The 24,419-nt window shown below is 41.7% G+C and overlaps 1 protein-coding gene and 1 long non-coding RNA gene across 3 annotated transcripts; both read left to right on the top strand.

The window, feature by feature from the left end:
- The first annotated feature begins 287 nt into the window (after positions 1-287).
- On the top strand, positions 288-18,962 carry LOC100306824 (VPS33A core subunit of CORVET and HOPS complexes). 2 transcript variants are annotated; one of them, NM_001165363.1, is given in 13 exon segments: positions 288-407; positions 641-706; positions 868-995; positions 11,230-11,416; positions 11,549-11,665; positions 14,365-14,539; positions 14,711-14,907; positions 15,721-15,847; positions 16,094-16,161; positions 16,329-16,466; positions 16,581-16,718; positions 17,015-17,183; positions 18,020-18,962. In NM_001165363.1, coding segments are annotated over 13 exon segments (1,800 nt in total). In that variant the 5' UTR covers positions 288-305; the 3' UTR covers positions 18,208-18,962.
- A 459-nt stretch (positions 18,963-19,421) lies between these two features.
- Positions 19,422-22,905, top strand: LOC123729145 (uncharacterized). Its single transcript, XR_006760889.1, has 2 exons — positions 19,422-19,764; positions 22,535-22,905. It is a non-coding gene; the product is annotated as an uncharacterized lncRNA (long non-coding RNA).
- The last annotated feature ends 1,514 nt before the right edge of the window (positions 22,906-24,419 follow it).

The following is a 24,419-nucleotide window of genomic DNA, read 5'->3' on the forward strand; positions in this document are numbered from 1 at the left end:
AAACTTGCCCTGGTCATCTTACAAAACGTGTTTCTAGAGGCATATCGTTAATACTATTGCCACACGTTGTCCTCGATTTTTTGTCTTTAATTTATTTATTCATTTTAAATGGACCGCCCGTCTCTAAATGCCTTTCTCGGCATCTGACTTCACTGTTCCGGGATAATTGGGGGTGTTCATTGTGGAGATATAGCGCCATCTTTTGGACATAATATTTATTATAGCTCAAAGAAGTTCGCTGTTGGGTCACATGATGCACACCACCGCTAGCAGTCACCTGATACTCCCTTACTGTCAGAGCAAAAATGTCTGCGCACTTATCCTATGGAAGAGTCAATTTAAACATTTTGAGGGAAGCAGCGCGGAAGGAGCTCCGTGAGTTTTTGGACAAATGTGCAGGAAGCAAGGTAAAACGCCTGGATTAAAGCGTTTAAAAATTACAAACCCTTTTATCTTGTTTTAATTGGAAATGTATGTTCAACACTAGCTAGCATTCTAGGCTATCATCCACATAAACAATAATTGGGTTGTTGTGGTACATAGTCATCCACATAGTAGCTAAATAGATGCAGTTGATTTAAGTTTCAACTTTGGAACTCGTAGTATTTATGTGTCTAAAATTGTTGTCGACTGTCCTTAGGCTATTGTGTGGGATGAATACCTGACCGGACCCTTTGGATTGATAGCACAATATTCCTTGCTGAAGGTAAGACTGACTCAAATGTGTACTTCGGTGTGTAGACTTTTTTATAAGCGAGTCTGACAGAATGGCAACAATGAATCGTTGTGTTTTCAAAGCCGCACATTACAGCAATAGCAATATGTCAAGCTGGTTGTTGACAGATCTGTCTTCTTTATATCTTCCAGGAACATGAGGTGGAGAAGATGTTCACCCTCAAAGGGGGGCGTCTTCCTGCTGCTGACGTGAAAAATATAATCTTCTTTGTCCGTCCCAGACTGGAACTGATGGATATTATAGCTGAGAATGTCATCAGGTCAGCATCCCAGGGGGAGGTGAGGGAGTAGCACAAACTGGGGTCTCTACGGAATGTGTCCATCGGTATGCAGTCGTTGGTGGTGAACAGGGTTGACTTCTTGGCGTTCATGTGTATTGTGATGAATATGAGTGATCAGGTTAAGAAATAGTCTGCATGCATAGATGTGGTGGTACGCGCAGCCAAAGATTTCCTGGGAATTACAGAAGCAAACTATTTAATATGGTTTTTGCAATCCATCAATGGACTGCTAGAAGCTTAATAGCTAACGGGCAGGAGTTTAAAAAGTTTGTAGATGACATGGAGGTAGTACCAGATGTAGTGTGTGAACAAGAGGCATGGCTCAAACCTCAACTGGAGTTTGTGATTCCGGGACTCAGTTTGGTACAGTGTGATAGAGGGGAGGGGTTGTGCTACGTTCGTTAAAGAGGGGATGGCATACAGAGTATTGGAGATAGAAATATGTAGGAATAGAAGTAACAATTGCAATAGCCAATTTCTATAACCCATGCAAAGCTCTTATGTTAGCACAGTTAAAGTCGGAAGTTTACATACACTTAGGTTGGAGTCATTTAAACTCGTTTTTTCAACCACTCCACAAATTTCTTGTTAACAAACTATAGTTTTGGCAGGTCGGTTAGGACATCTACTTTGTGGATGACACAAGTAATTTTTCCAACAATTGTTAACAGACAGATTATTTAACTTATAATTCACTGTATCACAATTCCAGTGTGTCAGAAGTTTACATACACTGAGTTGACTGCCTTTAAACAGCTTGGAAAATTCCAGAAAATGATGTCATGGCTTTAGAAGCTTCTGATAGGCTAATTGACATCATTGAGTCAATTGGAGTTGTACCTGTGGATGTATTTCAAGGCCTACCTTGAAACTCAGTGCCTCTTTGCTTGACATCATGGGAAAATCTAAAGAAATCAGCAAAGACCTCAGAAAAAAATTGTAGACCTCCAAGTCTGGTTCATCCTTGGGAGCAATTTCCAAATGCCTGAAGGTACCATGTTCATCTGTACAAACAATAGTACGCAAGTATAAACACCATGGGACCACCCAGCCATCATATCGCTCAGGAAGGAGACGCGATCTGTCTCCTAGAGTTGAACGTACTTTGGTGCGAAAAGTGCAAATCAATCCCAAAACAACAGCAAAGGACCTTGTGAAGATGCTGGAGGAAACGGGTACAAAAGTATCTATATCCACAGTAAAGTGAGTCCTATATCGACATAACCTGAAAGGCTGCTCAGCAAGGAAGAAGCCACTTCTCCAAAACCGCCATAAAGAAAGCCAGACTACGGTTTGCATCTGCACATGGGGACAAAGATCGTACTTTTTGGAGAAATGTCCTCTAGTCTGATGAAACAAAAATTTAACTGTTTGGCCATAATGACCATCGTTATGTTTGGAGGAAAAAGGGGGAGGCTTGCAAGCCAAAGAACACCATCCCAACCGTGAAGCATGGGGGTGGCAGCATCATGTTGTGGGGGTGCTTTGCTGCAGGAGGGACTGGTGCACTTCACAAAATAGATGGCATCATGAGGACGGAAAATGATGTGGATATATTGAAGCAACATCTCAAGATATCACTCAGGAAGTTAAAGCTTGGTCACAAATGGGTCTTCCAAATGGACAATGACCCCAAGCATACTTCCAAAGTTGTGGCAAAATGGCTTAAGGACAACAAAGTCAAGGTATTGGAGTGACCCTAACAAAGCCCTGACCTCAATCCTATAGAACATTTGTGGGCAGAACTGAAAAAGCATGTGCGAGCAAGGAGGCCTACAAACCTGACTGTTACACCAGCTCTGTTAGGAGAAATGGGACAAAATTCACCCAACTTATTGTGGGAAGCTTGTGGAAGGCTACCTGAAACGTTTGACCCAAGTTAAACCATTTAAAGGCAATGCTACCAAATACTAATTGAGTGTATGTAAACTTCTGACCCACTGGGAATGTGCTGAAATAAATCATTCTCTCTACTATTATTCTGACATTTCACATTCTTTAAACAAAGTGTTGATTCTAACTGTCCTAAGACAGGGAATTTGTACTAGAATTAAATGTTAGTAATTGTGGAAAAACTGAGTTTAAATGTATTTGGCTAAGGTGTATGTAAACTTCTGACTTCAACTGTAGAAGGGATTGATAGGAAGGTAATATGGTGTGTTTTTTTTTTTATGCCCATAAAGAAATCTGGGGAAGTGCGCATTAAGATAACAATGGGAGTATAGTCGAAGAATTTATGATTAGTGTGTGTTAATGATGGGAGGGGAATGAGAATCAATGTGGCGAGGGATACAGAGTCATCCTTAGACTAGACATTGGTGTCTGCGGCGGTGGCAGGGAGGTGTAAATGGGAAATGATGAGAGAAACCACAGTAGTGAGTGATCATTTTCCAGTTCGATGTAAGGTCAGTGTGTGTGTGTGTGTGTGTGTGTGTGTGTGTGTGTGTGTGTGTGTGTGTGTGTGTGTGTGTGTGTGTGTGTGTGTGAGGCAATAACATGAGGTGGTGCTTTGAGAAAGCTAACTGGAATATGTTCAAGTACCTGTGTGAGCGGGCGGGACATAAGTTATCATTGGAGAGGTCTGTGGATGAGGCAGTAACGTCTGTAATTATATCAGCTGCAAATGTGACCGTTCAGGGGAGGAAGACGGCGGGTGGTGCCATGGTGGGCAGATGAGGGCTCAAAAGTGGTGCAGGAAACAGATATAGCTCTACGGAAGGAATGGATTGACAGAAAGGAATCTCATGGAGAATCAAAGGAAGAGGGCGGCGGCCAGAAGAACGATTAAGACAGTGAAAAGGGAGGCATGGCGGGAATTTTTCTCCACTATTGGTAGAGGGACCGAAATTGGTGCAGTTTGGAAAATGTTTTAAAAAATATGGTGGGGAAGGGTAAAAATGCTGCAATTCCAGTGTTGGTAGAAGGAAACGTCACAGCTGTGTAAAAAAAAAGAAGAAGAAAAGGCAAATGTCATATCTTGTGCATTTGCAGTGGTTCATAGATGTGAGCACCTGTGTGATGAGAGTAAGAGGGAGGGAAGCTGAAGGAGCATGGAGATCTTTCAAAGATAAAAGGGGAGTCAGGAGAAGCTATGGATGTAGAGTTTTCTATGTTTGGGATGACAATGGCGTTGGAGGGCTGTGGGCGGACTGCTCCTGGTGAAGATAGGATGTGTTATGTGATGTTTCAGCATGCACCGGACAGTGTGTTGGAAGCAGTGTTAGGGTTGTTTAATAAGATGTGTAGGACTGCAGTGATACCTGCTGGGTAGAGACGTGCGGTGGTGTTGCCGTTCGTAAAAGGATATAAAGATCCCGCTAGGGCGGGCAGTTATAGGCCTATTGTGCTGACATCCAAAATGTGTAAGTTGATGGAAAAGATGATAGTGAGTAGGATGATGTATTCCCTGGAAGTTAGGGGTTTGATGAGTGTAGCACAGAGTAGGTTCAGGAGAGGGAGGTCTGCCATGGATGCCCTGGTGACATTTAGTACAGAGATAGCCAAGGCCCTGACAATTAAAGAGGTGATGAGTGTTGTGTATTTTGACATTGAGAAAGCTTATGATACCATGTGGAGGGAAGGGTTGTTGATCAAGTTGAGTGTATTGGGGGACGTCTGTATGACTGGATCATGGACTTCTTGTTCGATCGAGTTATACGGGTGAGGTTGGGGTCAGAATTGTCAATGCGGTTTGAAGTGGACAATGGTACTCCTCAGGGAAGTGTGGTTAGTCTGGTGTTGGTCACCCTGATGATAGATGACATATTTAAGGATGTTTCTTTTTTTTATTTCACCAGGTAGGCTAGTTGAAAACAAGTTCTCATTTGCAACTGCGACCTGGCCAAGATGAAGCATAGCAGTTCGACCACATACAACAACAGAGTTACACATGGAATAAACAAAACATACAGTCAATAATACAGTAGAACAAAAGAAAACAAAAAAGTATATATACAGTGAGTGCAAATGAGGTAAGATAAGGGAGTTAGGGCAATAAATAGGCCATGGTGGCGAAGTAATTACAATATAGCAATTAAACACTGGAATGGTAGATGTGCAGAAGATGAATGTGCAAGTAGAGATACTGGGGTGCAAAGGAGCAAGATAAAAAAATACAGTATGGGGATGTGGTAGTTGGATGGGCTGTTTACAGATGGGCTATGTACAGGTGCAGTGATCTGTGAGCTGCTCTGACAGCTGGTGCTTAAAGCTAGTGAGGGAGATATGAGTCTCCAGCTTCAGAGATTTTTGCAATTCGTTTCAGTCATTGGCAGCAGAGAACTGTAATGAAAGGCGGCAAAAGGAGGAATTGGCTTTGGGGTGACCAGAGAGATATACCTGCTGGAGCACGTGCTACGAGTGTGTGCTGCTATGGTGACCAGTGAGCTGAGATAAGGCAGGGCTTTACCTAGCAGAGACTTGTAGATGACCTAGAGCCAGTGGGTTTGGCGACGAGTATGAAGCGAGGGCCAGCCAACGAGGGCGTATAGGTCGCAGTGGTGGGTAGTATATGGGGCTTTGGTGACAAAACAGTTGGCACTGTGATAGACTGCATCCAATTTGTTGAGTAGAGTGTTGGAGGCTATTTTGTAAAAGACATCGCCGAAGTCGAGGATCAGTAGGATGGTCAGTTTTACGAGGGTGTGTTTGGCAGCATGAGTGAAGGATACTCTGTTGCAAAATAGGAAGCCGATTCTAGATTTAATTTTGGATTGGAGATGCTTAATGTGAGTCTGGAAGGGGAGTTTACAGTCTAACCAGACACCTAGGTATTTGTAGTTATCCACATATTCTAAGTCGGAGCCGTCCAGAGTAGAGGTCGACCGATTATGATTTTTTACCGCCGATACCGATTTATTGGAGGACCAACAAAAGCCGATACCGATTATTGGAGGACCAAAAAAGCCGATACCGATTAATCGGCCGAATGTTTTTTTTATTTTTATATATATATAGACAATTACAACAATACTGAATGAACACTTATTTTAACTTAATATAATACATCAATAAAATCTATTTAGCCTCAAATAAATAATGAAACATGTTCAGTTTGGTTTAAATAATGCAAAAACAAAGTGTTGGAGAAGAAAGTAAAAGTGCAATATGTGCCATGTAAGAAAGATAACGTTTAAGTTCCTTGCTCAGAACATGAGAACATATGAAAGCTGGTGGTTCCTTTTAACATGAGTCTTCAATATTCCCAGGTAAGAAGTTTTAGGTTGTAGTTATTATAGGACTATTTCTCTCTATACAATTTGTATTTCATATACCTTTTGACTTTTGGGTGTTCTTATAGGCACTTTAGTATTGCCAGTGTAACAGTATAGCTTCCGTCCCTCTCCTCGCTCCTACCTGGGCTCGAACCAGGAACACATCGACAACAGCCACCATCGAAGCAGCGTTACCCATGCAGAGCAAGGGGAACAACTACTCCAAGTCTCAGAGCGAGTAACGTTTGAAACGCTATTAGCACGCACCCGGCTAACTAGCTAGCAATTTCACATCGGTTACACCAGCCTAATCTTGGGAGTTGACAGGTTTGAAGTCATAAACAGCGCAATGCTTGAAGCACAGCAAAGAGCTGCTGGCAAAATGCACAAAAGTGATGTTTGAATGAATGCTTGCAAGCCTGCTGCTGCCTACCACCGCTCAGTCAGACTGCTCTATCAAATCATAAACTTAATTATAATATAATAAACACACAGAAATACGAGCCTTAGGTCATTAATATGGTCGAATCCGGAAACTATCATCTCGAAAACAAAACGTTTTTCCTTTCAGTGAAATACGGAACCGTTCCGTATTTTATCTTAACGGGTGGCATCCCTAAGTCTAAATATTCCTGTTACATTGCACAACCTTCAATGTTATGTCATAATTGCGTAAAATTCTGGCAAATTAGTTCGCAACGAGCCAGGCAGCCCAAACTGCTGCATATACCCTGACTCTGTTGCAAGAGAAGTGACACATTTTCCCTAGTTAAAATAAATTCATGTTAGCAGGCAATATTAACTAAATATGCAGGTTTAAAAATGTATACTTGTGTATTGATTTTAAGAAAGGCATTGATGTTTATGGTTAGGTACACATTGGAGCAACATGTACCTAAGCGATTATATGCAACGCAGGACAGGCTAGATAAACTAGTAATATCATCAACCATGTGTAGTTAACTAGTGATTATGATTGATTGATTGTTTTTTATAAGATAAGTTTAATGCTAGCTAGCAACTTACCTTGGCTTCTTACTGCATTCGCGTAACAGGCAGGCTCCTCGTGGAGTGCAATGTAAAGCAGGTGGTTAGAGCGTTGGACTAGTTAACCGTAAGGTTGCAAGATTGAATCCCCAAGCTGACAAGGTAAAAATCTGTCGTTCTGCCCCTGAACAAGGCAGTTAACCCACCGTTCCTAGGCCGTCATTGAAAATAAGAATGTGTTCTTAACTGACTTGCCTAGTTAAATAAAGGTGTAAAAAGAAAAGGGGGGGGGGAAAAATCGGCCAAATCGGCGTCCAAAAATACCGATTTCCGATAGTTATGAAAACTTGAAATCGGCCCTAATTAATCGGCCATTCCGATTAATCGGTCGACCTCTAGTCCAGAGTAGTGATGCTGGACGGGCGGGCAGGTGCGGGCAGTGATCGGTTGAAGAGCATTCATTTAGATGTGGGACAGGGAGTGAGTGTATGGCCTGGTATTCTGATGATGGGGGAACAGAGGTGGGAATGTACAATTTGTGATGAGGAAGATGCAAGAAGGTGTGGAAGATTGGTCTCTTAACATGGGGGTTTAGGATGTCCGTGGCCAAGTCCTGCTTTATGGTGTTTTCTAGGAGGAAGGTTAAAGATGTTAGGCTGCAAATATACGGATATAAGTAAGGTGTCAGAGTTTAATTATTTAGTTATGTGGTTTAGTGAGAGGCTTACGTGGCAGAGACATGTTGAGCATCTTGAAATTAAGTGTAGGAAGGTGCTGAACCTCATGAGGGCAGTGGCAGGATGTGATTGGGGGTCGGATAGACAAACACTGTTGTATACAGTACCAGTCAAAAGTTTGGACACACCTACTCATTCAATGGTTTTTCTTTATTTTTACTAATCTATACATTGTAGAATACTAGTGAAGACATCAAAACAATGAAATGACACATATGGAATAATGTAGTAACCAAAAAAGTGTTAAACAAATAAAAATATATTTTAGATTCTTCAAAGTAGCCACCATTTGCCTTGATGACAGCTTTGCACACTCTTGGCATTCTCTCAACCAGCTTCACCTGGAATATTTTCCAACAATCTTGAATGAGTTCCCACATATGCTGAGCACTTGTTGGCTGCTTTTCCTTCACTCTGTGGTCCAACTCATCCCAAACCATCTCAATTGGGTTGAGTGTGGGTGATTGTGGAAGCCAGGTCATCTGATGCAGCACTCCATCACTCTCCTTCTTGGTCAAATAGCCCTTACACAGCCTGGAGGTGTGTTAGGTCATTGTCCTGTTGAAAAACAAATGCTAGTCCCACTAAGCACAAACCAGATGGGATGGTATATCGCTGCAGAAATCTGTGGTGGCCATGCTGGTTAAGTCCGCCTTGAATTCGAAATAAATCAGACAGTGTCACCAGCAAAGCACTTCCACACATCACACCTCCTCCTCCATGCTTCACGGTGGGAACCACACATGCAGAGATCATCCGTTCACCTACTCTGCGTTTCACAAAGACATGGCGGTTGGAACCAAAAATCTCACATTTGGACTCATCAGACCAAAGGTCAGATTTTCACCGGTCTAATGACCATTGCTCGTGTTCCTTGGCCCATGCAAATCTCTTCTTCTTATTGGTGTCCTTTAGTAGTGGTTTATTTGCAACAATTCGACCATGAAGGCCTGATTCACACAGTCTCCTCTGAACAGTTGATGTTGAGATGTCTGTTACTTGAACTCTGTGAAGCATTTATTTGGGCTGCAATTTCTGAGGCTGGTAACTCTAATGAACTTATCCTCTGCAGCAGAGGTAACTGGGTCTTCCTTTCCTGTGGTAGTCCTCATGAGAGCCAGTTTCATCATAGCTCTTGATGGTTTTTGCGACTGCACTTGAAGAAATGTTCCGCATTGACTGAAAAAGTAATGATGGACTGTTGTTTCTCTTTGCTTATTTGAGCTGTTCTTGCCATAATATGAACTTGGTCTTTTACCAAATAGGGTTATCTTCTGTATACTACCCCTACCTTGTCACAACACAACTGATTAGCTCAAACACATTAAGAAGGAAATAAATTCCACAAATTAACTTTTAACAAGGCACTTTTAACAAGGCACACTTGTTAATTGAAAGGCATTCCAGGTGACTACCTCATGAAGCTGGTTGAGAGAATGCCAAGAGTATGCAAAGCTGTCATCAAGGCAAAGGGTGGCTACTTTGAAGAATATAAAATATATTTTGATTTGTTTAACACTTTTTTGGTTACAACATGATTCCATATGTGTTATTTCAAATTAAGAAAAACCCTGGAATGAGTAGGTGTGTCCAAACTTTTGACTGGTACTGTAGATAGGGAGAGATTGTGTGAAAGGGTTAGGGAGGCTAGATGGGGTTGAGGTATGGGTGGTGTAGTGGGGGAAGGAAAGGGGAGGGAAGTGGTGTCTAGGGCGCTATTTCACTTTCTTGAAGGAACAGGACTAATGAAGAGGATTTAATGTAGGTAGGCTGTAACTGGCCTCACACTCCAGTACAGTAGGTGGCGGTGTTAGATGCGATCCGCCAACCCAATCCCAAAGAAGGACAAGAAGAAAAAGGTCAACATCTCATTATCTCACTGGCTTTAGGGGTGTAACATTTAAACAAATGTGGTCTCGTTAATGTATTTAACCAAATTAAAGTCACAGTGCAGTTATCACCAAACTACCACTAACAGGTCCCCATCATCATAAAGGCAAAAATACAAATTCAACAAATGCCTAATGCAACAATGCTGTAAGTAGGAGACATGCATCTTTCAAATGATTTGCCACTGATAAAAAGCGCAACGCACGTCATCATCGCTCACAGTTGGAAAAATGGCAAAGTGAGTCAGGGAAGTGACAGCAGTTAAGTCCTCTAGGGCAATACTTTGAGAAGTTAAATGAGAAGATGATGAAATGTAAACTTTGCGAGGTCGAGTTGAGCTACATTGGCAGTACAGGTGCAATGCTGAAAGGGAGGCACCGTGAGACCCAACCCATTTTGGGACGAGGTGAGAAAATCACAGTGCTGATTACAGAAATGAAAACAGTCATACATCACTGCAACGAGCCATCACATTGATGTGAAAAGTGTGACATGAAAGTCCCATGTACTGACAACTGAGAACATTGAGGAGAGGCACACAACAGAGAACATAAAACAGCATTAAAGGATACATTTTCTTATTTACAACCAAATTTCTACTTTTGATCTAAATTGCATCTTATAGAAGGGTCCAGACACCTTTTTTGTGATTTCACGTTTTTGAGAAACTTGCCCCAAACAGCAAATCACTTCCTCATCCTTGTGTAGTATGTGGGCCCCTAAAAAACATGAAAAAAAGGCTACAAAAACACCCAAATACATCCTTTAAGAAACAGCGAAGCTCTCACTATAGTGATGCAGGTCTTTAGATGTTGTACACATGAAGTTGTGTCATTCCGAACTTTATCCGCAATGTCATATTCCTTCATCACTATACTGAGACCTTTGCTGTTTCTAATAGACGTATTTGGGTGTTTTTGAAGCCTTTGTTCATGTTTTTTCGGGCCCCCATACTACACAACGAGGATGAGGAAGTGATTTTCTGTTTGGGCTAACCTTCTCAAAAACATGCCTGGACCCTTCTATAACATGCCATTTACGTCAAAAATAGAGATTTGGTTGTAAAAAAATAAATCATAATTTAATACCATCTTTGATTTGAGTAGGTGGGTGATAGCGGTAAGGTGAATGCGGTCTAGCTGGTAGGTAGCCAGGACTGCAGTACATTGAACTGCATTGCCCCCTAGCGTTCATACGTGGCGTAATTTTCTGATGTAAAAAATAATAATTTAAACCATAAGAAAATGTGTACATTTGTCACATCCCTATGTTAAACACTGTCCTTGTTTTTGGAGTAATGCTGCAGCCAGTATTGCATAAGGGTGTGGATAGGTTTTGCTTTTCCTCTTATAGTGCATCTCTTGTGTTCAATGTGTGTTCTTGCAGTGAGGATAAGATGCATTCCCCACGTGACTTCCACATCCTGTTTGTGCCCCGGCGGAGCATGCTTTGTGAGCAGCGGCTGAAGGAGCAGGGGGTCCTGGGCTCGTTCATCAACATAGACGAGTACATCCTAGACCTCATCCCTTATGATGGAGACTTGCTCTCCATGGAGTCTGAGGGGGCCTTCAGGGTAAGTTAGGACAGGGACATGCACAAAGACACTACACATGTCCTAGTGTATGTATAGGCCCAATAAGGCTCAGGTACAAAGCTATCATTTGTATTGTATGGGGTAATAACCTGTGTGCCCTGGCTCTTTTAGGAATGCTATCTAGAAAGTGACCAGACAAGTCTGTACCACACCGCCAAGGGCCTTATGACTCTCCAGGCTCTGTATGGGACCATCCCCCAGATATTTGGGAAAGGGGAGTGTGCACGGGTGAGTATTGGGAACGACTTGGGACTTCATTAGGTTTAGAATTCCATATTGGCTCCAGTGTTGGTATTAGTTATTTGGGAAAGTAATATATGACATTTTACTCGTTACATTTAACAAAAGTAAAGCGTTACTCTACAATATTCATTTGTGTGGAAAGTAACGTGATATATTACTTTCATGAAAACTCCGTTGGTTTGACTATCGGTGGGAGCAAGGCGAGCCGCACGCACTCTACCAAAGATAGGCTACTTAGTAAAGGTTTCGAGACACTCTACCAAAGATAATCTACACGTGTGCATGCTCTTGGGTGGAGTCAGAGCAATGCGCACCTTCTGTAACATGATACCCTCGCTGATCCATGTGTTTTTAGACCCCCTAATAGTAACATACACAAGGGTGTGATAGCATAGATTTTCTTGTTGTCTTCCATTTGTAATAAAAGGAAAGAAGATTCACGTGTGAAAATTCATCACCACTGTTAACTAATTTCAATGAAAACCAACTGCGTATTTGATAGCTACATGTAATGAAAGTTTAGGTTTGTTATAAATTACCTCATTTTGTGACTACCAGTTGGCTATAGGCTACTCCGCTAGCAGCTTGCTAGCGAGCTAAAAATACAGCAAGCTAGCCTTTTAGCTTCCTACATCTCCACCTTATGAAATAATCAGATTTATAATGAAATAATATGCCCTGGCAAGTATTCTTATACCTGCTAGTGTAACCTACATTATCCCAGTTTAATATGCTGCTTGAATATATTACTTCCCATATCAGCTAAAAATAGAATGCCATCATTTTTGCTCATGGAGAAAATGAAAGCACAGGGCTTGGGGCTGTTTTTAGGTAGTTAATCAGGTAGTTATTACTACTTAACAAAATACATTTGTGGGGGATTCTAATAAGGCTACAATGTTGATTGGTTTATTGTTTGAAGAGTCACTGAGGTTATATTTGGTTATCAATGCAAAATAGACCACTTATTTAATGCCAAGCTAAACTAAGACAGCAATCTTGAAGTTGAAGGGATTTTGAATTTGATTAGCTTCCCACATCGCCATGTGAAATAATCAGATGTATAATTAAATATACCCTGGCAAATATTCTTATTCTTGTACCAACAACATTATCCTAATTTGATATGCTGCTTCAATGTATTCACTCTCATATCAGCTAAAAATAGAATGCCATGATTTTTAGTCATGGAGAAAAACAAGCACATCTGTTTTTGCATTTCAAAATTGCCTAGAATAACCTTATCACTTCTAAAAAAATAAATAAAATAAAAACATTTTTGAGGGATTCTAATAAGGCTACAATGTTGTTGGTTTACTGTTTGAACAGTCACTGATATTTGGTTTTCAATGCAAAATAGGCTGCTTATTTAATGCCAAGCTAAACCAAGATAGTAAAGGGATTTTGAAGTTGATAGCTTCCTACATCGCCATGTGAAATAATCAGATTTATAAATCAATAATACGCCCTGGCAAATGTATGTGTACTTGACGATGTAACCTACAATGTTATCCCAGTTTAATATGCTGCTTGAATGTACAGTTGGAAGTTTACATACACCTTAGCCAAATACATTTAAACTCAGTTTTTCACAATTCCTGGCAATTAATCCTAGTATAAGTTCCCTGTTTTAAGTCAGTTAGGATCACCACTTTATTTTAAGAATGTGAAATGTCAGAATAATAGTAGAGAGTGATTCATTTCAGCTTTTATTTCTTTCATCACATTCCCAGTGGGTCAGAAGTTTACATTCACTCAATTAGTATTTGGTAGCATTGCATTTAAATTGTTTAACTTGGGTCAAACGTTTCGGGTAGCCTTCCACAAGCTTCCCCATGCTGCCACCCCCGTGCTTCACGGTTGGGATGGTGTTCTTCGGCTTGCAAACCTCCCCCTTTTTCCTTCAAACATAACGACGGTCATTATGGCCAAACAGTTCTGTTTTTGATTCATCAGACTAGAGGACATTTCTCCAAAAAGTACGATCTTTGTCGCCATGTTCAGTTGCAAACCGTAGTCTGGCTTTTTTATGGCGGTTTTGGAGCAGTGGCTTCTTCCTTGCTGAGAGGCCTTTCAGGGTATGTCGACATAGGACTCGTTTTACTGTGGATATAGATACTTTTGTACCTGTTTCCTCCAGCATCTTCACAAGGTCCTTTGCTGTTGTTCTGGGATTGATTTGCACTTTTCGCAAATCTGTACAGATTTCCTATCTTTTCATTCAAAATCTTTCTCTTGAGCCGCAGGTTCTGGTTATAGACCGCACGTACACGGACCCATAGCGATGTATAGAGGGTATACACTTGTCACTAGATGGGAAAGCCCATTATGGGCTTTGCTATCACAGAAGCAATTGATGGCAAATATCAGCGATGTGCCCTCTATACATTTCTATGGCCAGCAGCTGTGATGACATTTCTCCAAGCAGCCTTTCTCCACTCGCTCGAGAACTAAATGAGGAAACAAGTCAAGATCGGATCATGAAAGCACGTGCCCGGTAGAGATATGATTCTGAAAGTAGCGCACATGTTGTTTGACAAAGTAACTGTAATAATATTACCCAATTTGAAAAAGTAACATGCTACTTTACTCCGTTACTCATAAAAGTAATCTGATTATGTAGAGTGTAAATTAACGCTTTAATTATGTTAGAAGTAAAACCCTGATTTCTTCTCCATGTGCAGCATGTAGCTAATATGATGCTTAGGATGAAGAGGGAGTTTGCTGGCAGTCAGACTCAGATCCTGCCTGTGTTTGACTCACTGCTGCTGCTGGACCGCAACATAGACCTGCTTACCCCTCTGGCCACACAGCTCACCTATGAGGGCCTCATTGATGAAGTTTATGGAATCACCAACGGTGAGAATGGGCCTCTGTTAATGCATGAAAACACAATGCACGCTAAATACAGACATATTTAATCACATATTGATTGACGTAAAGACATCTTGAGGGGTCTCTGTTCATTTGTGTATGGGATTTTGGACCTTTGTGTGCTTCTTTATTCTGTTCGCATGCGTCTGCAAACAGGTTATGTGAAGTTGCCTCCGGAGAAGTTTGCTGCCCAAAAGAAGCAGGGTGAGGTGGGTAAAGACCTGCCCACCGAGCCCAAGAAGATGCAGCTCAACTCAGCGGAGGAGCTGTATGCTGAGATACGGGACAAAAACTTCAATGCCATAGGGGCTGCACTGAGCAAGAAGGCCAAGATCATCTCTGCTGCCTTTGAGGTTGGATTCATCCAAGCGCGCAGACACTCCTTGTAACCACTCCTGTCTAATTTGATCCAAATCACTTTGTTAATGTGTTATAAATGTCACTTCACAAACTGGGGATTACAATCTCAGATAAATCCTAATGTCAGACCGCTCAATTACATTAGCTACCGCTTTCTCTAATCATATCAATTTGTGTTCTTATTGATCACCTTCTATGTGCCAGGTAGACTTTTCAGGAGGTGGTTTTCCAATTGCAAAAAGTAAAGCCAACTGACAATTAGTATTATCGATCAAGACAGTAAACACACTTACAATAAAGGAGTGGCAGATAAAAGTAACTGTTTAGTTTATGCGTAATCTCCCACTGATGATTTGTTATGCATCCCCTACAGGCCTACACTTTTGGCATCATAACTGTCACTGGATGCTTTGCATGTGATAATTAGACTGAAGTCCCACACCTGTGGGTGTTTCAGTTTATGTTTTTTTACATTTCTGTATTGCCCAGACCTGTTCCCAATCAAAGTTCATTTTCTCTAGTTTGATGGATGACCATATCAGCTGTTCTCTAGGCAACAAACCATTTCTTACTAATGTTATGCCTACATGGCAGCATTCCATACTGTATGTTTCATCTGAAATCATTCCCACATATTTACGTTGAGTTTAGTGTTTGTTTAATGTGTAATTGGGAAGTAGATTTTTAGTAATTTCCACGGGATATTAGTAATCTCTCAACTGGCTCTCACATTTCACATCTGTATGTAACACTACACAGTCTCTTTTTTCCAGTGTTAATGTTAGTTTGTTGATTTTGTCTTGCAGGAGCGACATAATGCCAAAACAGTTGGCGAGATAAAGCAGTTTGTGTCCCAGCTGCCCCACATGCAGGCAGCACGGAGCTCGCTGGCCAATCACACCTCCATAGCTGAACTCATAAAGGACATCACCAGTGAGAGGAACAGCCTTTACTTCTTCTCCTTTCTCCTCCTTTCATGTCCAACTAACAACTCTCCATTCCTCATTCCTTCCTTCTGTCTTAATCTGTTTTTCCACCCTAAAAAACCTGATACAATCTGATCTTGGTGACATTTAATGTAGTTGACTTTGTCAAATGTGTGGCATATCGTTTAAAGAGAGACTACTGTTGATACTCGTTGACAGAGGTGAATGGATATTTTCTCTCTCTCTGATTCAGCCTCAGAGGCCTTCTTTGATAACCTGACAGTGGAGCAGGAGTTTATGACTGGAGTTGACACAGACAAGGTACACAAGGTTTTCAATGCTTTGTAGATTGTAGTGTGATGAGGTTGGCTCTGATAATATTTCAAGCTGCCCTCACTATAAACAGAATGTTTTGCTTAGTCCCTGTGTGTATGTATGTGCTCATGTCTAGGCTTGCTGACCAACCGCCCCTTGTTCCCATTGTCCAGGTTAACACATATATTGAGGACTGTATTGCCCAGAAGGATCCTCTGATCAAAATCTTGCGGCTGGTCTGTATGCAGTCAGTCTGCAACAACGGCCTCAAGCAGAAGATATTGGACTACTACAAGAGAGAGATCCTGCAGGTGCATTTTTTTCTTATTACATTACAATAAGTCAGTGTTTTAATACTAATGGTCATTTGAAGATGTGATGAAAGCTACTGTGGCAACATGATTGACCTGTGTTGTTTTCTCTAGACATATGGATACGAACACATGCTTACCCTCAACAACCTGGAGAAGACAGGTCTTCTGAAGCCCCAGACAGGCACCAGGAATATCTACCCCACTATCAGAAAGACACTCAAGCTTTGGATGGAGGATGCCAACGAACAGGTGAATGAATCCCATGAGGGAGACACAATGTAGTCTGGGAGGGGGAGGGTAACACTTACACCTGTGTAATAACACATTTATTATTGTAGTGACAATTTGGTCATTGCTTTGTATTTGCACAATAATGGAGTTGGGTTGTTTTTGATTATTAAGCAAGTTCAAAGCATTAACCAAATGTAACAACAACCTTAATTAAACTCACGTGCATACTTTTTTTCTCCAACTGTGAGAGTGGGGTTTGTATGTAGTATTGTCTGTACTGATTCCCAGCTTGTGTATGTGTCATCTTCCTCCAGAACCCCAATGACATCTCCTATGTGTACAGTGGTTATGCTCCTCTCAGCATCCGTCTGACCCAGGTGTTGGCCAGGCCCGGCTGGCGCAGCATCGAGGAAGTTCTGAAGATGCTCCCTGGTCCACACTTTGAGGAGAGACAACAGCTGCCTGCTGGTCTCCATAAGAAACGTAAGGACAGCAGGAGACCAAGGCAGCAGGTTGCTCTCTTGCACAACAAGCTGAGCTATTGAAAGGCTGGGTGAATGTGTGGTGATCTGCTGGCTGTAGATAAGAGCTGGCTTTGTCCCTGCCGTGCCAAATGTCTTCGAGCAGCAGTTGATTTATTGTACACAGTGAACAAAACTGTACATTACCGTTAAGTGTGGGTCTGTTTGGGTGATTGTTTGTGTACATGTATTTGTGTATGAAAGAGGAGAGGCAAAGGCACCGTTGACCTTTCAGAGACCAGGGAGTTGAATATCCTCATCTTAAGCGTTATAACTGTGTTGCTGACTCCAGGGTCAGTTTGGACATCTCACTGACAAGAGGATCATTAATTTGTTGAGATGCCTTTTATTTACACCATGCAATGTGTTAATTAGAACTGTGAGTTTGGGTATTAGACAGTTGACTTGTTTTTACATGTCTGCCATATCTTTGTTCTAGAAAGGTGATAATGGAAGACTGACAATAGACGAGCCTGTTGTAGCAGGAAGAGGGCGGAGTTTGTTTGAGAGAATAGTGTTTGGGTGGGGACATGGGTGGATGGAGGATGACTCGAGGCGCTGTCTCTTATTTTCTTTCTGTGTTTACATGTTTAATATCCGTTTGAGGTTAAAGTAACCTCACTTCAAAACAAACATACTCTGCTAAGTAATAATATTAATAATTTGGTGGGTGCTTATATTTGTGTGTGAAATAAATAAATACAAATTTGCATATCCCCTTGAGTCACCCTTGGAGAGTGGTGCACCCTGTGAACTTCACCCTGTTTGACTGTTTTCTCTCCCCACACTGTCCCACAGGCCAGCAGGGGGAGAGCAGGACCACCCTGGTGTTCTTTCTGGGAGGGGTGACATATGCAGAAATTGCTGCCCTGCGCTTCCTGTCTCAGATGGAGGATGGTGGCACAGAGTACATCATTGCTACTACCAAGCTCATCAATGGTACCAGCTGGATCAAGTCTCTGATGGACCGCCCGGAGGCCCCCTGAGCCCGCTGCCCGCCCCCTCGGGGAACAGATGCACAGCTAGACACATCAAACAGTCAGAACAAAAGACCTTACCGCTTCTTTTTAATGTCCATATTCCAGCGCCCTGCAGGTGTGTCTGATTGATCTCAGCAACTGTCAGTGTGAGGTGACCAGGAGTCAGCTCCTCGATTCTCCCTGTCCTTTGCCTGCAACTCTAACAGCTTGCTAAATGCACATCTCCATTGCCACCTGCTTTGGTCATTGTATGGAGCTGAGAAGATATCTTACTTGGGGCATGATGGAAGGTTTTAAGATCATTGTAAAATATATATATACTGTATTAACAAAAAGGCTGAAAGGTAGATGCTTGTATTATTATTTTTGTGATTTCAACCTATATTTTGTGTTGTACAGTATAGGGGTTTTCTCTCTGCTTGCCATAATTTGTGGGAAAAGTAGTCCTGTAAATAAAATGTGTAATTGACTGCTGATTACTGCTTTTATAACCAGAGTCAATGTCAGGTCTCTAAAAAACTGGCCATTTTAACATTTGTCCTTACACTCTACAATGTGGCTAAATGTTTTTCTGGTTTAGAAAACAAAACTAAAAAGTCTGTAAAGCCTTACTGCACCTCTGTTACACTATCCCAATTCCACCTTCTTCCACCTTCAACATGTAGGATCTAAAAGCCTTGATAACAGTGAATTAGGCCACATGCATTGTTACTTAATGAGTTGTTTATCCTGCAGAAGAAAATAAAGATGGTACCAAAGGATGCATGCATGAAGGAGTGGCGTGGAGAGGAAAGGTTGAGAGCCCAGTCAGCCGTCAGCAGTCCTGCTCTCTCGAGGAGCAATTAGCCCAATAACAGGCCTACCTATCAGCCGATAATGGCCCTCTGCTGTCTGGAGATCTTACCCCATAAGGGCCCCTGATTTGACAGCGCAGGACACTGATTGAATTAGGAGGCTATTTGTTCCATGTTCCGGTAGAGGATACGTGCGTTGGAGTTTGGTTTGATCTCCGGTTTGATCGATGGCTTGTCCGTGCCATGCGCTGTGGACAGCTGGGGCTTGTACTCAGTGGGGGACGGGTATTGACAGCAGTCGGAGATTTTAGTGAACCAACAGTGAGGAACTCACTATATCACATCTCATGAAGATATATTACTGTGACATTGCATTCCTTTTGGTATGTTAAATGCTAACAATTACACATATGTAATAAGACCATTTTTTATAAAGAGTGGAAAGGGAAATGAGCGGTTCTTGCATGCACCAGAGGATTTTCAGAGCTGAAATAATAGAAAATGCATAGCCTATTATTGTGTATTTGGCAAGGTCTCGCCTCAGAGAAATGGGTGTAGGACGTGGCTTAATTTTCCATTAGGAAAACCCCATGGGTCTCAGGACTCTTGTAATCAATGTAATTGTTGTTGGCCCCTCCTTTGCCATTAGGACTTGTGGCAACGGACATAACCTTGTATTCCTGACAGCACATTGAAACCCGTGTACAGAGAGTATATTCAACAAAATAATTTTAAAAGAGGTTGAAAATCCTTCATATAAACCGACAAGGTAAGTAACCAATTTAAGCAGTTTATAAATATTGAAACGTTGTAACGTTATAGGCCCTATGCCCAGTGAGTAGGTTATGTATCCACCGTGCGCTTACATTTTAAGAGCTTTCAGATACTAGAAAAATAGCATGAAATCATACAACATTAACAGTAACAGTAGGCTATAGTTAAACAATGTAATCATTTTTACTGCAGGTTATCAAAGCGAAAGATATATTTTGAGTTGCGAAAGTGGGGCATGGCTATTTTTGTGCAACTAATGTGAAATATTTCGTCTGGAGAAATATATTTTATTGCTACTATTTTGTTATAGGCTATTACATTATTTAGCTTGAAGGTGCACTAGGTACATGTCCACATGTATATGATAGATATATGTAAGGGAATTTAATTCCTTTACATACTTTAAAATAAATATATTTGAACATAATTTCTGTCGATAAAGTTGCTTACCTGTCTGAGCGTGTGGACCAGCACTTCAATGTTTACACACAAAAGCTTCTTCCTAATCTCGTTATTGGTTCTAGTTCTCGGATGTTGAAGCTAAATATAAAAATATTTCTTATCTCTACAAATAATTATTAGGGCTTTTGATAAGAAAGTAACAGCTATTTTAGGCATTTCTAATTATTATGTCTTCAAATATCAATAGGTATATTTCAATAGTTTAATTTCCAAATACGATTTACAGACTAGCTTGTAACTATGCTTGTAACTGTCAGAAGTAAATGTTTGACCATTTGCTAAGCGTGAGATCAATGCCAAAAGCATTTGGAGCAATTGACAAATTAATTATTCATAAACTACAATTATAGGTCGCAATGCCTTTACTAATGCACTCTTCAGCTATAAATATATGTTGCTGATATACAGTGCATTCGGAAGGTATTCCGACCCTTTGACTTTTTCCACATTTTGTTATGTTACCGCCTTATTCTAAAATGGATTAAATAAAAAATCCTCATCAATCTATACACAATACCCCATAATGACAAATCGAAAACAGGTTATTAGAATTTTTTTGCAAATGTATTAAAACATAAATAGCTTATTTACATAAGTATTCAGACCCTTTGCTATAAGACTCAAAATTGAGCTCAGGTGCATCCTGTTTTCATTGATCATCCTTGAGATGTTTCAACAACTTGATTGGAGTCCACCTGTGGTAAATTCAATTGATTGGACATGATTTTGAAAGGCACACACCTGTCTATATAAGGTCTCACAGTTGATAGTGCATATCAGAGCAAAAACCAAGCCATGAGGTCGAAGAAATTGTCTCCAAGACAGGATTGTGTCGAGGCACAGATCTGGTGAAGGGTACTAAAACATTTCTGCAGCATTGAAAGTCCCCATGAACACAATGGCCTCCATCATTCTTTTTTTAGTTTTTACCCCTTTTTCTCTCCAATTTCGTAATATCCAATTGTTACAGTTTTGTCCCATCGCTGCAACTCCTGTACGGACTCGGGAGAGGCGAAGGTTGAGAGGCATGTGTCCTTTGAAACACGACCCTGCCAAGCCGCACTGCTTCTTGACACACTGCTCGCTTAACCCGGAAGCCAGTCGCACCAATGTGTTCGAGGAAACACTGTACAACTGTTGACCATGTCAGCATGCATGCGCCCGGCCGCCACAGGAGTGACGCCTCAAGCACTGCAGTGCCTTAGACCGCTGCGCCACTTGGGAGGCCACCTCCATCATTCTTAAATGGAAAAGGTTTGGAACAATCAAGACTCTTCCTAGAGCTGGCCGCCCGGCCAAACTGAGCAATCGGGGGAGGAGGGCGTTGGTCAGGGAGGTGACCAATAACACTCTGACAGAACTCCAGAGTTCTTCTGTGGAGATGGGGGAACCTTCCAGATGGACAACCATCTATGCAGCACTCCACCAATCAGGCCTTTATGGTAGAGTGGCCAAACAGAAGCCACTCTTCAGTAAAAGGCACATGATTGCCTGCTTGGAGTCTGCCAAAAGGCACCTAAAGGACTCTCAGACCATGAGAAACAAGATTTCTCTTCATGAGAAAAAAGATTCTCTGGTCTGATGAAACCAAAATGGAACTCTTTGGCCTGAATGCCAAGCGTCACGTATGGAGGACACCTGGCACCATCCCTACGGGGAAGCATGGTGGTGGCAGCATCATACTGTGGGGATGTTTTTCAGCAACAGGGACTGGGAGACTAGTCAGGATCGAGGGAAAGATGAACAGAGCAAAGTACAGAGAGATCTTTGATGAAAACCTGCTCCAGAGCAGGACATTGAGTCTCTGAATGTCCTTGAGTGGCCCAGCCAGAGCCCGGACCGAACATCTCTGGAGAGGCCTGAAAATAGCTGTGCAGCGACACTCCCCATCCAACCTGATAGAGCTTGAGAGGATCTACAGAGAAGAATATCAGAAACTCGCCAAATATAGGTGTGCCAAGCTTGTAGCGTCATAACCAAGAAGACTCAAGGCTGTAATCGCTGCCATAGGTGCTTCAACAAAGTACTGAGTAAAGGGTCTGAATACTTATGTAAATGTGATATTTCCAATTTTTTTTGTATACATTTGCAAAAAAAATCTAAAAACCTGTTTTTTCTTTGTCATTATGGGGTATTGTGTGTAGATTGAGGAGGGGGAAACAGTTTAATACATTTTAGAATAAGGCTGTAACGTATCAAAATGTGGATTAAGTCAAGGGGTCTGAGTACTTTCTGAATGCACTGTAGGCTCTACTGTATATATACCCAATGGGGGGACAAATTTAAATCCTTCATCTTTTCAGGGCCTGTGATTGCAGAGCAGACAGATCCTGCAAACTACATCGTTCATTGGGAGATGGAATACCGTTACGAGATGGAGCCCTTGTCTATCCGCTTTCTTCGGACCTTCAAAGAACTTCTGAAATTTGTTCTCTTCAGTTACACAGTGCTGTTAGGTGCTTTGCTCTTAGCAGGCTGGACAACATACTTAATGGTTGCAAAATAAAAAGGGGAACTTTGAGTTGCTTTATTAGGCTATAGAGTGGCTATTATAAAATAATTTGTGTTATGTTGTTGTTAAAATAGCCACACTGTACAGTGAATGTGTCCAACATGACCTGGGACAAATATGTTACCAAATAATAAAGCTATAACGGCATGTTCCCAAATAGTAGCAGAACGTATGTTGTGTGATATTGTGTAGAACATTTGTTTATCTATTATTTTTGTGTTATTTTAGTTTCCCCCGTAGAATGAAGAAAGTCCCCATCACAGTTAATCAATGCACTGGTCCTTTTTAGCTTTGGTCATGATCATGTTGTAAGCTTATTTCTTGGCCATGTTTCTAAGAGGATGGATTTATGTGCAAATTCAAAGTACTCAACATTAAACATTCGAAATAGATGCACAGTGTTGGAATCGTATCTATGGATGGGAGTCATTTGCAAAGTGCTCTCCAAGGGAATCAGATGCAGGGCCACAAATATTCCCGCAGCCTGTCCCAAAGTACTCCAAATTAGGCCTATGTAGTGACCGGGAAATAAGTCTGCACCACAGTAACCTATATACTGTATAAAGCTATTTATGGCCCAGAAAAAGGGCAATTAGGTTATTTGAAAACGTATAGGTCCATTATAATTTTCTACATACTTTAATCTAGTTTTAGAAGCTCAAGAGTGGCCTGGAGTGTTTGTTTATTTTTACTTAAATCTCCCCTGGGCTGGATTGAATGGGCTCGGGCCGTAAGTTGCCCACCCACGAACTACACCATGTTTGCTGGAATTGGGTCTATAAACGTACAATTTTCGAGTTTAGGGAATGGGATTATGAACAATACCAAAGAATGCCATGGTGGGCTTCATGCAGCGCAGCCACAGACCCACATCAGGGTGCTTGAAGTTGGATGAATGTTCTAACAGCACACAGACATGAAACTGAAACAGAAACAATGACGCCTGGGGAAGGAACCAAAGGGAGTGACATATATAGGGAAGGTAATCAGGGAAGTGATCCACATGTGTCCAGGTGAGTCTGACGACGCGCAGATGTGCGTAACGATGGTGACAGGTGTGCGCCATAAAGAGCAGCCTGGTGACCTAGAGGCCGGAGAGGGAGCACACGTGACAACAGCGATTTTAGCATGTAAATCTTGGTGGGGGAAAAAAAAAAGTGGGATGCAGGCCAGCAAAGCGACACTAACAATACATTAATTGCACTATACCACTGCTACACCTATCAGCAGAGTCTTGTCTGGCAGCGAAACAACCTGCCCGCTTGACCCTATCCTCTCTTCTCCAGACCATTTCCGGAAACCTTCTCCCCTACCTCACCTCGCTCATCAACTCATCCTTGGCCGCTGGCTACGTCCCTTCCGTCTTCAAGATAGCGAGAGTTGCACCCCTTCTCAAAAAACCTACACTCGATCCCTCCGATGTCAACAACTACAGACCAGTATCCCTTCTTTCTTTTCTCTCCAAAACTCTTGAGCGCGCCGTCCTTGGCCAGCTCTCTTGCTATCTCTCTCAGAATGACCTTCTTGATCCAAATCAGTCAGGTTTCAAGACTGGTCATTCAACTGAGACTGCTCTTCTCTGTGTCACGGAGGCTTTCCGCACTGCTAAAGCTAACTCTCTCTCCTCTGCTCTCATCCTTCTAGACTTATCTGCTGCCTTTGATACTGTGAACCAT

This window comes from Salmo salar, chromosome ssa20 (genome assembly GCF_905237065.1).
Source record: "Salmo salar chromosome ssa20, Ssal_v3.1, whole genome shotgun sequence".
Taxonomy (NCBI): domain Eukaryota; kingdom Metazoa; phylum Chordata; class Actinopteri; order Salmoniformes; family Salmonidae; genus Salmo; species Salmo salar.

Bases quoted from the DNA above. Each gene is read 5' to 3' on its own strand.
- LOC100306824 (XM_014161107.2), top strand. From the start codon at position 986: ATGTCATCAGGTCAGCATCCCAGGGGGAG. The intron at 11,666-14,364 runs GTGAGTATTGGG...CTCCATGTGCAG, and splicing joins GGAAAGGGGAGTGTGCACGG to CATGTAGCTAATATGATGCT. The intron at 16,467-16,580 runs GTGCATTTTTTT...TGTTTTCTCTAG, and splicing joins ACAAGAGAGAGATCCTGCAG to ACATATGGATACGAACACAT.